The 15,560-nt window shown below is 44.1% G+C and overlaps 1 protein-coding gene across 1 annotated transcript in view; it reads right to left on the reverse strand.

The window, feature by feature from the left end:
* Positions 1-15,560, reverse strand: part of nbas (NBAS subunit of NRZ tethering complex) — a 140,243-nt gene that overhangs the window by 106,158 nt on the left and 18,525 nt on the right. Inside the window, exons 15-21 of the mRNA XM_078289855.1 lie at positions 14,712-14,987; positions 10,500-10,625; positions 9,729-9,880; positions 9,235-9,372; positions 3,973-4,051; positions 2,152-2,256; positions 1,515-1,651 (exon numbers count right to left, since the gene is read on the reverse strand). Coding sequence (XP_078145981.1) covers positions 1,515-1,651; positions 2,152-2,256; positions 3,973-4,051; positions 9,235-9,372; positions 9,729-9,880; positions 10,500-10,625; positions 14,712-14,987 — 1,013 coding nt within the window. The remainder of the gene's footprint in view (positions 1-1,514; positions 1,652-2,151; positions 2,257-3,972; positions 4,052-9,234; positions 9,373-9,728; positions 9,881-10,499; positions 10,626-14,711; positions 14,988-15,560) is intronic.

Raw genomic sequence — 15,560 nt, forward strand, 5'->3', positions numbered from 1 at the left:
ATGGATTAATTAAAGTAGCTGTTCTCATGCTACACATAGAGCATGCACACAGGCACAAACACAGGCTCACAAAATCTAGAACCACTGAGTGACTGAGCTGAACTTGAAGAAGTAGGGAACAGAAAGAAGAGAGAGAGAGAGAGAGAGAGAGAGAGAGAGAGAGAGAGAGAGAGAGAGAGAGAGAGATAGTGTGTGTGTTTGCATGTGTGTGAGGGGAGGGGTGGTTATTGCAGCTATTACTGTATCATATTGATTTGTGTGGATTTTGTTAGTATGTAAATTTAGAAGCGGCAATTACATCTGTCCTTTCATTTCATTGCTGTGTTTGACAATGTCAGCCCTTAAGCTGAGGCTGTGTGCGTAAATTTGTTCGCAAGTTTGTGCAAGTGCTTGTGTGTGTGTGTGTGTGTGTGTGAGTGTGTGTGCGTCACAGAGGACTGCAGAAGCATTCTTGCAGTGTGAAGATGAGAATATAGAAGAAGTGAGAAAGACCTTTGTGTGCGCGCTCTAAGAGAGGTGTGATTGCGGTACGACATGATTTTTATTTGAAATGCAGCAACAAGCGCTGCTTCTGCATTCCAGAGAGGTGTAAATCTTGTTTTTCAGACACTAGAGAGGGGGTGTGTGCTGGCGGTCATGCGTGTATTTTTACACAGCCCTTTCTATGTTCACATAGTCAGCTGGTGTGTGTGCGTGTGCACATGTGTATGTACATGCAAATGTCCACAAGTACGGTTTGTCAATTAAGCAAACACATGTTTTGTTGTAAAAAGGGAACTGTAGAAATTCAGGTTAAAGTATAAAATTAGAAAACAGGGATATTCATTTGGGCTATTTTTTTTATTTTACATGATATTCAAATAGCCTTTTTAGACTGTATTTAGGAATTATTTTCCTCAAAATTGTTTTCAATTCTGTCTTTCTTGCTAACTAAGCTAAGAAAAGTTTCCTTCAACACATCTTAGTGGGATTTTTTGTGTTTTTTTTGTCTATTGTGAACTCTCCATCAGAATAGTCAAGCACAGTAAGGAATATGTGGCTCACATCTATATGGAATTCAAGAAAATATAAATCCTCACCCTCGTGTCTATATGCAAAAACACAGAGGGTGCAATTTGAATGACATTTCCTTGTCCTGTTTTCCCATTGACTCCCACAGGATAATTGAACAGGAAAATCTCACTGAAATTGCACCCTCTTTCTATTCCACCCAGTGTGACAGGAAGGTAATGCTTTATATTTTCTTTGAGTCCTCAGTGACTGGACTCGACTGCCATCCACAAGTGAACCACATTTTCCATGCTGTGCTTGTATTCTGAGTTCACCCTACACTGAAAGAAAATCTCATTAAGATGTACAGAAAATCCCCCAAAGTGCATTTTAAAATTATGTGTCAAACATTTCAATCTCTTCTTTGGATACTATTGTAATTAATGAGGACATTAACAACTGTGTGAGTATGAATGTGTGTGTGTGTGTGTGTGTGTGTGTGTGTGTGTGTGTGTGTATCTCACCAGGCCTCAGGCAGCAGGATGGTGTACTCATGTGGAGAGGTGGTTTCTGGGAAGTTGTAAAGGATAGCCAGCCGATGTTGAAGCAGTTCTGCTCCATGGTACGTGAACAGAATGTCCAGAGCCTGCACGTTACTCTCCTGCAGACAAACAAACACACAGGCATGCACACATTTGAGCTCCAACAACTGCAATCTTAAGAACTTTGATTCAACAATAATAAAACTTTTTTAAATTCTAACAAACCAAGCTTACACATTATGATTGCACGGAAATAAATAGCACAAAATTTTAAATCAAACTTGTATTGTTTGACAGGAGGCAGAGCATTATAGCATTTTTTTTAATAAATAAAACGAGAATATAAATCAGTTCAAATTACATTGATGCCATGGAGACGTACAGTAGTTTATATGTGTAACAGCGTCTTCTATTTTAAAAACGCCTACATAATGTTTATCAAGGTTAAAGCAAGATGACCAAATGTTCATGTAATATTCCTGTTGTTTCTTGTTATTTGTACAATGGGGAATAGTGAAGGTCAGAGCAGAGCAAAATGGAGAAAGGTACGGCTAAGCGAAACTGACCAAGTGAGACGGTCAGTGAGAGATTTTGAGGGGAAAAGAGAGTCCGTCTTTACCCTGGCGTAGGTTCTCGCAGACAGAACGATGTTTTGATTGCGGAACTTCTTGAAGAACTCTGCATCGTATCTCTGCTCCGCCGCATGAGGACCTCCAAGTATCTCCTGGAGAGTGTGTGAGAGAGAGAGAGAGAGAGAGAGAGAGAGAGAGAGAGAGAGAGAGAAAGAGGGACAAGGGGAAGGAAGACAGAATGCCATGGGGGTTTCATAAAGAAATTTGTGAGGCAGAAGAAGGGAGGGCCGTGTTTAGAGAGAAAATGGCGCGAGCGGGTAGAGAAGGGAGAATAAAGAGGAGAGGAAAAGAGGGAGCGGACATTGTGAGAGGGAGCTGTGACTGCAAATGAATGCACCGAGTAAATGCAAAGTCAACAGCGATGCTATTTAACTTTCTAGCATAGAGGTGTCTTCTGGTCCTTTGGTTTAGAACCATCTGATGTGCATGTGTGCGTGTGTGTGTGTGTGCGTGTGTGTGTGAAGGGAACATTTGTTGTCCTGGCCTTTGGCTTAGAGGGATTTGTATGTGTCTGTGTGTGTATAAAATCCTCTGTAGCATCCCCTTTGCCAGGGTCTGGGTGTGTGTGTGTGTGTATGTGTGTGTGTGTGTGTGCGTGCGTGCTTATATGTATGTTTGTGTGCGAGCATGCATGCAAGGGTCTGTGTGTCTGATGGATAGCCTTTGAATGGGCCGTATGCGGACAGAGCCAGCCCAAGTCGGGATGATAAAAACCCTAATATCATATTCATAGACATCCAGAGAAAATGGATTAGGGCAAAAGGAATCTGACGAGTGCTGCAGTTACCATGACAATGTCCGAGTAAAGAGAGAGAGACGTCATTCTGTATGAGCTGAATATCCAGCAGGACAAAATCTCATCTCTACTCTGCTGCACAGGTCAAAGTACAGTATGGTCTGTTTCGTCTTTGATTCATTCTGGCTAAAAAAGGCATACATGTTAACATATCTATTCATGTGCTGTTCTGAAATCCAGAGAGTAACATAAAGTGGTCCCTAGTGTAGAAGTTCCCCCTCATCTATCTGCATTAGTACCTTCATACGTTTATTACAGTAGAACCATATAAGCATATTTCAAAAAACAAAACTCTAATGTCTAATAACCAGCTGACCATTCCTTGTAACCATTTCCTGTATCTTGGGGATGGAGCAAAAGTGCAGTAGTACAGCAAGCATGCAGTAAAAAGTAGGACTTTTTCTGTAAAAGTAACAGAAACACTTTTTTATTTATATACTTATCAACCATGCCCATCACGTAAACATCTTCCACAAGTTTTCACTTTTCTGGAGAGCTTAGGAAGGTAAGAGAGTGTGTGTGTGGAGGAGACAGAAGAGAAAAGCCTCTGTGCTTTGCAGAGATTTGGCGAGGAATAAAGAATGTTCAATGTGCTTGTGTGGGCAATAAGATGGTCCTGCATTGACCTTCAAACTTACATGCGCTTGCTTGATGTGATCATCTTAATAGTGGACTCTCAATGGCCTTCTGTGGTCTTACAGTGACCTTCACTTATTGCATGCACATTTAAATGTGATCTTTTGATTTCTGGACTATCAGTGGACTCCTGGCTTTGTGTGGCAATTAAGTGCCCGCAGCGTTTTTTTTGCACTTGCTGATTGGATGTTTCAGATTTTTTTTTAAAAATCTGTTGAATGTCTGCAAATTGCAATTTTGCCATGTGCTGCATCATTGGCGAGGTCCCTGATATCTCAACAGGCCTTCAGGTTAAATGAAACTAACGTGCTTCATTTTCAAGAGCAAGTCCATCTGAATCTAAACAACTAGAATGATGGTGAGTGGATGCTGTTACCTCGTATGTGGCCAGCCGGTCCAGGTAGGAGAGCAGCTTCAGTCGGCTCCGGCACAGCTCCTTCTGCTCCAGAGTCAGCCTACACACACACACACACACACACACACACGCACACACAAACACACAAACACATAAATCAACAGCATGACTGCACAGTCACTTCAACACAGCATCGCAATTAACCTGCAGCAACACAAGGGTAAACAATAAGACCTCCAATCCAAAACCTCACTCCAACAGCTCAAATTACAACATCTGAATAAGCTGCAGTTCTGACCAGGGTCAAATCCTGCCTTCAAACTAAGTGCACACACTGAACACACTTACGGACACTATGGCGTTAAATTAACTGTAAATTGACCATATAGAGTACGCCCAGGGGGAACCTATATAACTATGCTTGGGACTGGTGCCTACAGCCATCACAATACCACATAGTGCCCTCTGGACCTAATCATTGTATAAGGACAACAAATCAACTCCCTATGACCACAAGGGCCCAGTCGTTTTTTATGTATGGGATGCTGGTTGTCAATGAGGTGACTGATTGCCCAGTGCGAATCAAATCCATTTTCAATGTCATTTAATCACGGCCACAAATAAATTGGATCACCACAAATACCAAGCCACTTGGCTATGTAGGATCTACCCCCAATTCAATCACTCAAGGTATGCCCAAGGGGAACGAACCGCAAGGCTGCAAACTACTGCTCGTGGTCATGGTACGCCCCCTCAATTCACACAACACACACACACACACACATTCTCACACACCAGCATGCACACAGACACACATGAAAATAAAAACATCTTTCTCCACACACCCTCCGCTCCATCCCGACGCACTCTCATAACTCCGTCCCCGCCAATCTGCCAGAAACAAACCGGACCCAGCTGAGTGGCGCCCAAAGCCCCCAAAAAACCTGGCCCAGATCAACCGCAGCGTGACCACAGGGGAGCTGACCCCTACACCGCCGTCTTAATCCCTAATCCCTCATTACAGAGTGCGCTATCAGGCCTTATCAGGGTTCCTCTACGCAGACTAACAGAGATTAACACTGGCTCAACACACTCTCTGGCACATCAAAGAGTGGCGGCTTAGCGCTCGTACTAGTGGTAATTATTACTTTGCTCTGCCTCTTCAGAGCAAAGTAATAAAGAGTGGAGGAGGAGGAAGGAGAGGGGTGGCAAGGGAAGGCTGGGGGGGGCGGGGGGGAGTAAGAAGGAGCAGAGGAGAGACGAGATGTCAAAAAGTTATTTTGTAGGTCCGTTTCCCTCTTGGCCTGATCGTAAACATAAACAAACATAAACAAAATGGCTGGTCTGCCTCAGAAGAACATAGGACTGGCCGTCTCTCATTCTCAAATTAACTGACTGAGCTCTTAATACAATGGCAGGGAGTGATAAGCAAAACAATTTGGTTTGAATGTATTTTGAACTACTACATTACTGTGTTGAACCACTACACTCACTGTAAGCCTGTTTATTTAAAAACATGTAAAATTAATTGTTAATCTGCAAGTCATACCATTCAAAAATATCTATATTTAATAGGCTATCCTCCAAACCAAAATCCCAAATTGGGCATTTAACATCAATTATTGATCAAAGGTCTCTTATTTTTGTCTTAAGTGCAATTCATAGACCCTTGTGGAAGTGGCCACTGACAGTTTAGAAGTGGTGGGATTCATGATGCAGGTGCAATTCAGGTGCAAGTCTCTTACTTATAAATTGCTTATCCCATTGTTGACTTGCTAAATGGAGGTATGGCGTAATGAATGTGCAGCAGACTGTTGCACATACAAGCTGGAAACCTGGCCTTGCACTCAGAAATGTTCAGCCGATACATGAGGATTGGTCACCGCGGGACAGCAGAACAAAACGCACTGCTAGACATTTGAATGGAGATCGAGGGCTATAAAGTTTGGGTGCAAAACCTAAACTATGTGCTATGGACTGTTACCAACATACACCATTACACTCTCTGCCTAATGCAAAGAGACTGGGCCCCGACTGCCCCCAGGGTGTGTTTGCTTGTGTGTGTGTGTGTGTGTGTGTGTGTGTGTGTGTGTGTGTGTGTGTGTGTGTATCCTGTGTTCCAAAGCTATCAGAACTGCAGCTTATTACAATCAGATGGCGTCGCTCCTCCATCTCCGTAAACCCCCCCCTGAATATGACTGTACTGGAGGGAGATTGAACCACATAAACAGGCCAACACACACACACACACACACACACACACACACACACACACCCACAGACACAGTGTGTGGTAAAAGCGATTATCACACATTGTATGAGGGACAAAATTGGACTGCATAAACAGACAGAAAGACACAGCAGCTTATGCGGACACCTTCACACGCACACACGCTTAGCAATAATAGCACAAACAGCCACATACACACAGACACACACACAGACCGATGCTGGGGCAAATGAGAAAATGAGACTTCTGATTGAGGTCTGAATCTGATCAGATAAAAGTATCAACACCTTGCCGTAAACCACAAACCCACCCTCTCTCCCTCTCCCTCTCTCTCACATACACACACACACACCACGATGGTGGAATTGCTCCATCTTCTTGTTGTATGCTGAATGTCAGTGCGGCCGATATAATGGCCCTTGGCAGATTTTGAATCATACTTTATTATACACACACACACACACACACAGACCAAAGACCAAAGCTGAGAGATAAAACTGGATGCACACAGCCTATTCACTGTTACCATAATGTATAGCCTAAAAACGGACACGGCGAACAACACCGGGCTGACGTATCACAGCGTTAAGAATAAACAGCAGTAACCTAGTCCTCAAGTAGCTTGTGTTTTCGAATGTGCCGCATGGCGTTGCCTAGGAGAGTGTAACTACTCGTAACAACAGAGAAGCTGGAAGAGTGGAAGCGAGGCCAGAGCGGTGCGTGAACATCCATTGTACTCGGTGTCATTTTATCGTGTCCTTTTTACCGAACCAGTAGGTGTTGGGAGTTGGAATTAACGGCTCAGGGCGGAAAGCAGAAGTCCACCGAGTGAGGCTGTACAATAACTATAATTATTCAAAACACGGTCGCTCCTGGTCGTCCACAGCCGATAGCGTGTAAGAGTCACTTCCAGGGGCCGTTTAGATGATTGCAGCCAATCCTTTTTATTTATTTATTTTTTTAACTCCACTATGATCAAGAATAATCACACTCCGCTTCACTGCGTTACGTGGCAACAGAGATATGGCCCCGGCTGAACATCTTTTGCATGTGCGCACACACACACACACACACACACACACACGCAAACACAGACTACCTAAAAACACGTAGAGCATGCAAAGATGCACTCAGTCTGAAATTCAAAAGCTAAATACAGCCTTCATCTACGCGCAAGAGCATCACACACACACACACACACACATAAATGCAAACACAAACACACACTTCAAAAACACACATGGATATACTCAGAGCAGCTGTGATCGATACCAAGCCATTTCTGTAATGGTGGTGTAGTTAAAAAGAAATTAAGAGAATTATTATCTGTCTCAGGCCTCGGCCGCAGGCCCCAAGGCGGCATGGTTAGATCCATTAGTGAGGGGCTTTGCTGTACACACACACACACACACACACACAGACGCACACATATAAACACATTTTGGGGACATGTGTATAAGCTGTCTGGCAGACACCCTGAATGAGGGATTGGGAGATAGAGAGAAGGGGAGAAAAGGGGAATATTTGAAGAAAGAATATCAAATGGACACAGGAGGAGAGAGAAATCTGGGGCAGATATCGGGGCTCAATATCACACCCTGCTTCAACACGTCCTCATTCAAATGTGGAGCTGATTAAGTTCTGCAGTGGCCAGTTTTATATGTGAAGAACAATATGAAGTAAACACAGAGTATCATACAGCTACTGATGCTTGGTGTGTGTGTGTGTGGGTGGGTGTGTGTGTGTGTGTGTGTGTGTGTGTGTGTGTGTGTGTGTGTCTGTGTATACACACTGCATGCTTGTGTGCACACAATGTGCATAATATATTTGAAATGCGGGTCATTTATTTCAGTAATATGCATATTTACTTTGTGTTTACGTTTGTGTATTCTAATAGATGTGCGTAATATGTGGATGTATTCAAATAAGTTTAATGGGGTTTCTTTGTAATGCGTGTGTGTGTGTGTGTGTGTGTGTGTGTGTGTGTGTGTGTGTGTGTGTGTGTGTGTGTGTGTGTGTGTGCGTGTGTGAGAGAGAGGGAGAGAGCAGGGTGATTAGTGATCACTAAAGGGTTTTTCATTAGTCATTCCCTGGGCACTCGACAACAAAGGCATAAATTACCTCCAGCAGATTAGCCACTAATCTCCACCAGCTCTCTCTCCCTCGCTCTTTCTCTCTCTCTCTCATCCTCATTAATGCCCCTGTCTTTATGATCCCCACTCCTGTCTCAGACCCAATCAAACAATCACTGTTACATTTGGCAGCCTTCTCTCTCTCCTGATTTCCTCCCCGCGACTGCAGTTCTCCCGTCTGCACCTTAAATGCCTTCGCCGTAATCTCTCCGTCTTCCCTTCCTTCCTTCCTTCCTCCAGCAAAATCTCAGCGGAGTCTCTACGCCCGTCATCACAGTGGATACTGGGAATAATAACGACTTCATTTAAGCATTCGGAGCCTTGTTTCGGGCTCTCCAAACAGTGGGCGACTCTCGCTCTCTTGCCTCTCCCTCCGCAGACTGCCTAACAACCAGTCGACGAGGCAACTCACGTGGGTCAGCCTCAGGTTCCCCTCGGGTGGGATTTTTCCACCCACCAGACAACTGCTGCTGAGAGTCGGAGGCTCTCTGGTGGCGCAGTCGCTTTCTTTAAAAGTTTAGTGACAAATTATATAAACAACTTCAACAATTCAGTAAAAAAAAAGAAAGAATACCATACTGTATAGAGATATATACATATATCATAATAATGTAATGCTTTATTGACCTGTACAGGGAAATTATCTTTTCACTCCCCCCCCCCCCCTCCACAGGGAGGTCAGAGTGAAGGGTCAGCCACAGAATAACTTGCTCAGGGACAGTTCAGCAGGACGGCTGCTTGCCAACACCGGGGCGTGAGCCTGAGTCCTACAGGTGAAGGACGGTCTCTCTAACCTGCTGTGGTGATTTTCTTCAACTAAACCCCCCCTATCTTGACCTGACCTCTCCGTCTTTCTCTCCACCTCCTCATCTGTTGTCTGACTGTCTGACTGACTGACTGACTGTCTGACTGGCTACGTACCTGCTGAAGTCGACCTTGGCCAGCAGCTCTTGTCTCTTGCTGCTCTCCTTCTCCTTCTTCCTCTCCAGCTCCTCCTCGTGCGACAGGAAGTCCTCGTAGGGAAGGTCGTCGAGGTCAACGTCACCTGGCATGATAAACCTGGACGGAGACGGCACAGAAATGACACATAGCTAAATAGATTGCAATTATAGATAAACAACATGAGGCAGGCAGGATGAACCTCGGAGTGGCGGACAGCAGACGCTGACTAAAATCGATGAGCTCGAATCATCCGGCTGAAACGAAACAGCTGATCATATTGCATGATATTTTTGTGATGCAACTTATCAAGATCCCACAAGTCAACCTTTCAAGATGTGAAGAACTGATTGAAGTGGATTGATTGTGGATTTATTTGTGGCGGATGTGTGTTTATGTGTGTGTAGAATATGCGTGTGCACGCATAGTGTTGCTGTGTGTGTGTGTGTGTGTGTGTGTGTGTGTGCGTGCCCCACCTGCCCCCATCCTCTCCGTTGCCTATAGCGATGAGGGCCTCCAGGTCGGTTCCCTTGAGGCCGTACTGCAGCAGCTCCTTGGCTGCGTCAACGTTCTCCGGGACGCGCTCCACACACTCGTGCAGCACCCATGAGCGCTTGCGGATCTTGCTCTGGGGTGGGATGGAGGGAAGGGAAGGAGAGGGAATGAGTAAGAAGGCAAGATGGGATGAAAGTAAATGCAGAATTGGGGTGGGGGCTGGGGGATTTGCTCCAAACTGGTAAAAATGATGCGTGAAATAGTGTAAGGGGTTGTGTTAAGCGTGTGCTGTACAGTTAAGCGTGTGCGGTACCATCACTCACCCACACCAATTACACACTATACTCAGCAGACATCTAACACACCCTGATGTACAGTACCCCAAAACTCTGATCCCATTCTCTTTCTCTCTTTTCATCTCTGTCTAACAGCTCCTCTTCCTCCTTCCCTCTTCCTCCCTCTTTCCAGATAGCGTTGCATTAGCTTTATCCTTCTTTTTCCATCTGTATTCATCAAAGGCACACCAGGGATGATTCACAGAGTTTTCTCATCTCTCTCTCTCTGTCAGTGTTCTTTGAGTCTCTCTCTCTCTCTCTCTCTCTCTCTCTCTCTCTCTCTCTCTCTCTCTCTCTCTCTCTCTCTCTCTCTCTCTCTCTCTCTCTCTCTCTCTCTCTCTCTCTCTCTCTCTCTCTCTCTCTCTCCTCTCTCTCTCTCTCTCTCTCTCTCTCTCTCTCTCTCTCTCTCTCTCTCACCAGATAGTCTTGTATAGAGGCGATGCTGACAGTGCTCTTCCTCCACTGTCTCTGGTAGACCAGGTCAGAGTCCAGATTATAGGCCTGGGCCAGAGACAGGGCCTCGCCGTATTCCTCGTTGTCAATCTGTGGGACAAACACAAATACACACACACACATAATAAACACATTTTAGGGACATGTGCATGAACAGTGAGCAGATACACCAAAGAACATATGTATGTATTGGCCAGACACTGATACGCAAAGATGTATCATGAGATTCCATCATGTTACAGGCTTCCCAAAATTCACAGGTGTCCTCAACTGTATGTGGTGCAGACAGCAAGAACAAGAACAAATTTATATGAATTGGGAAAGACAAGCTCATGAACATTCAATTGTATGTGATGCAGACGTGGCCATGGCAAGTGCTGGTGCAATGCAAGGAGCAATTCAACTGGAGAGTGGCTTGTCAGTGAGTTGAGTGGAGAGCAACTGTCATTAAGAAACTCATTTTCTGATATAAAAAATTACGTTTGGTACAAAAAACGATTTCTGTGATTTCTTAAAGGCAGATTTGCAGAAGAGCCCAAATCATTTCAGATTTTGTAAAGTATATTTTATGATGCTTTTATCCAATTATTGTCTCAAGGGCATGTTGCCAACTCAATCTTCATGTACCGTCATCCTAAACAAAACTGAATTAAAAGGCAAGTGGTATTTAAAGGCAATGTCTCAGCAGAAAGACATGAAAAAGAGAAATGTCCATGGCCCAATTTTCCATCACACCGTTAGGAAGGACAAAGAAGCTGAGGTTTTGAACAAACCTGCGCACAAGCGAAGGCACATCCAAAATCCTGAGTGCGCACACTGAATACTCCAAGACTGAATAGGAACAGCTCAAACATGCAGATTTCAATCTGCGCAAGACCCACGTAACTGCACACAGTCTGATTCGGGCCCTCTATATGAGGGGACAGGGGATGAAATATTTGGGAATATTTGAAGAAAGAAAATGGACGAAGGGAGTGAAAACCCAACAGAGAAATCAGGGACAGATATTGGGACTCAATGTCACACACTGATTCAGCAGTTCCTCACTCAAATAATATGAAATTAAAATTAACATTAATACTGCTGTAGCCTTTGTAGTAAGCTCCATCATCATCCTCAGTATCAGCACTATACAATTCTTATTCTTATCTTTATTGTTATTATTATTATTATTTCTTAGAAATCAACACATAATGAGGCTTAGAGAGGCTTTGTGTCATCTCACTGTCTCACAATAGATTTGATCCAACAAGAGTGTGACACCTCTGTTTACGCAGGCCCACTCAGTGTGTGTGAATGTGTGTGTGTGTGTGTGTGTGTGTGCAAGCGCACCAACGCGCTCGCAGAGTATCCGTCTCTGTCTGTGTGTAGGAGTATAAAGCAACACATTAGCCAGACTGCGGTTCCTCGAGGGCAATAACCACCCCACGCAGTTAAACCTCACGTAGGAGGACATCAAAAACTACTTCCTCCTCTCTCTGGATTCGGCTAATAAAACTGTTAGCAGAGCTGCCAGCGCTCTACTCATACAGACAGGGTTACGCCACCAAACATATTATGACACTCCTAAAACGTGAAGAGCCTGACTTGAGGAAATAACCAGAGTCACTTGTTCTGGTCTATTAACATTTCTGAGTGGCTTTCACATGTCAATCGGACTACAAAACCTCAACTGAGGTGAATCTCGGAGGAGTGATTAGGTCACTGTGGTTTCTGTGTGTGTGTGTGTGTGTGTGCGTGTGTGTGTGTTGCGGATGAATCAATCAGCACAAATGTAACACAAGCGTGAATGTGCAGGCGCTTACACACAGGCACAAAAACAAATGTACATGCACGCACACACACATACACATGCGCAGACTTACATGCACACACACCACACACACACACGCACGCGCCCCGCACACACAGTATACACGCCTACGTACATGTGAAGAAAGAAAAACTAATTCCAACCAGGGAGTAGCAGCTGGGGAAGGGGGACATTCACAAGTGCCGCGGGTACCAAGTGTTACACAGAGATAATAATGATGCATTACTTTGTAACTCTCCACTGTTAGGATTGATGGTGATGACTAATGGTGTCTAATGATGATGACGATGATGAAGAAGGTAGTAGATGATGGGTCATAAAAATGAGTGATGAACCATGCTCAAACTTGGGACCGTCGAGAGCCGATACCACTCGCTCTGTGCTTTATGATGGAGCATGTTGTTGTCTGTGCTGCAATTTGTAGCGAGCGGCAACAACAGCCATATTTCTAATGCAGCAATTAGCATTTCGGAGAAACCCTTGGGACTGAAAAATAGCCTTAAAGCAGACTGAACATCTTGCTTGGTTTTCATTTCTCCTCAACAGCAGTCTGGAGCTGATCCAACAAAAAAATAGCACTTCACTGGGCTGGTGTAGGATTTATTCTGTCAGAAACCAGTTTTGCAGATCAGCCTGTTATAATTCAGTCAGTGACTGAAAGGTTTCATATGACGTCCTTCAGTTGCGGTTAAATCAAGTGATGAGAAGAAATGAAGAGTTTAATTTCGAAATGGGATATCCACCATTTCAGACACCTGACACCTACTCTTAAAAAAATGACTGCTGGCAAGCACATAATAAGTTACTGTTGAAGTTATGACTCAACCAACAAAAGCCTTACAAAGGTCTTGTATTTAGGGATGGAGCCACTTCTGTTTTTGAAATACCGAATAGGGAATATCAGCTAGCATTTTTTTTCCACCCAGAACAGAAAAACAACATTGTGTGAGGCAGAGAGATGCACTTCAACAATGGAATTCTTGTTTGCTGAGCGCTGAGCCCAAAAAACATTCAAATCCAAGCATGAATGCATTCCAGCGCTCCAGCATGAATGCTCTGATGAAGGCCTTTCTTGCTGAAACGCATCAGTTTTTTGTGACGAGCGCCCAAATAAATAAGTGAAATGTGAGTACTGTATCTAGTCATTTTTTCCCCCCAATTTTAGATGTGCTACCTCACTCTTTCTTGAGTAGACGTATTTGATTTATGACATATTGGAGTAAAACCCTTCAGGTGCAAAGCCTTGTGTTGATTTGATAAGATGTGAATTTAATTATTTACTTATTTGATAAGAACATTAATTTGGTTGTATTGTAAGTAACTGATTCTTCAATAGAGCTGCTCTTATATAGATGGCTGACAAAAGGATAGTTCCTGACCAGTGAGGTCACACCAATGATGTGAATGCTACGGTGATGCTATGTAAATATGAATACTGTAAAGAGTGCGCTACCCTTTACTTGAGCTCCGGGAGCATGGTGGTCCTCCTCGCGGTAGATTATTTTTTCAGAGGGCTGTGCAATGGAATAACCAATGTTTAACTGCGGCCATACAGAGGTCTCATTACCCTGCCTTCATCTGACAGAGCTCTTTCAAAGTGATAAGTTGAAACTAATGATCCCTGTGGAGAAACTGGGTCGTGGCAGCAGCAAAGTAGTAATAGGACAAAGCAAAGAAAAATTGAATTTAAATAAGAGCATAGCAAATGGCTATTAAACATAACACAACTGACAACTACAACATAACCAATGGGGATATCACTCATATTTGACATACTGTATGTTATTTTTTTGTTTGTTTGTTAGAGTGATTTTGTCTCAAAGCTTGAAAAGAGAGACCCAAGACTCTAATCTGTAATGTCATACAAATGTAAAGCAATTAAAAGCAGCTTGTGGATTTGTATTTCTCTGAACGTATATTGTAGTAGGGCTATATTAACTTCCAAAACAGAAAATCTGCCAAACTGTGATACCATAGATTCAGGCTTGGGAGAAACTATTCTCTCGTGTTTCTGGATACAGGAGATAGCAGTGAATGTTCAGCACAGGCTGTAGTATACAGTAGGTATAACATAATCTAAATTTCAAAAGAAGGACACCAAGGCACTTTGACTTGCAAGTACCTGTAACCTTCTTATGAAATTCAGCTCTGACCCTGCCAGTGTAACATCCAGAGAAGCACTGCATGAGCATTTAGCTGTATAACATATTCTAAAGCAGGAGTTCAATGTTATTCCCCTTCAACCTGAGATACACCAGGTCAGTGCTTCATGACCAGGGTGAGAGACTGGGGTTAACCGCTGTCAGGTGAGCGCAGCACGAACATTAAAATCTGCCTGTCCGCAGGCCGACTCAGCTCCCTACCTTCCTCTGGTACAGTTCCTCTGGCGTCGTCGACCTCAGGCTGACCAGACGGTAGTTCTTGGTTACGGTGCGCGGGCGTTTGCGCGGCGGGGCGAAGCGCTCCATCTCCGTCACGTAGTACAGGCCCTGCTTGACGTAGCCGAAGTAGCGGGCCTTGGCTGAGGACTCTTCGTCCGAGTCCGAGTCTCCGCCGTCATCCCCCTCCTCGTCGTCGCTGGCCCCGCCGCTCAGGCTGCTCTCCAGGCGCCCGCGCTTCTGGGCCAGCCGCACCTCACACTGGGGATGGCAGATGGAAGACAGCATTAGAAACAGAATGTAGGTAGATAGAAAGACAACAGAAATGAGGATAAGGATGGAAACGGAGTAACTAAAGGACGACGAGTGTAGGTGTGTTGAGTGAGGACTTGAATCGCACTGAACACAACAAATGGTTTGGACTCCTTTTGCCTCTTTCATCTCTTTGGTATCCTTTGGTATAAAGTGATCACAGACCAGCTGGATCGGTAAACATGAATGTGCTGTGTGCAGTTTATTAACATCACATCACAGGATTTCTGGGTATCGAGGTTCAGATTTTTAAAACCATTACCTCTCGCTGCTGTTTGGAGTCGCCAATGTGAAAAGTTGCTTAGTGCAGCTTTAAAGTACAGCACAATTTGACTTAAATCTAGCCATGCTCAAGTTATTAAACAAACTCCATTTATCTACATCACGCCAGATCAGCAGGTTGGAAGCTCTAAAGAGAAAACAACAGCAAGTTGCTCGACAGAAAATCTAAATTAAATTTAAATTGTCCGAAGTACTTCCTTCCACTTGTCTTATCCTGTTCTCTAGTTCTCTGATTGCCTC

The sequence above is a fragment of the Centroberyx gerrardi genome, chromosome 18 (assembly GCF_048128805.1).
Source record: "Centroberyx gerrardi isolate f3 chromosome 18, fCenGer3.hap1.cur.20231027, whole genome shotgun sequence".
Lineage (NCBI taxonomy): Eukaryota > Metazoa > Chordata > Actinopteri > Beryciformes > Berycidae > Centroberyx > Centroberyx gerrardi.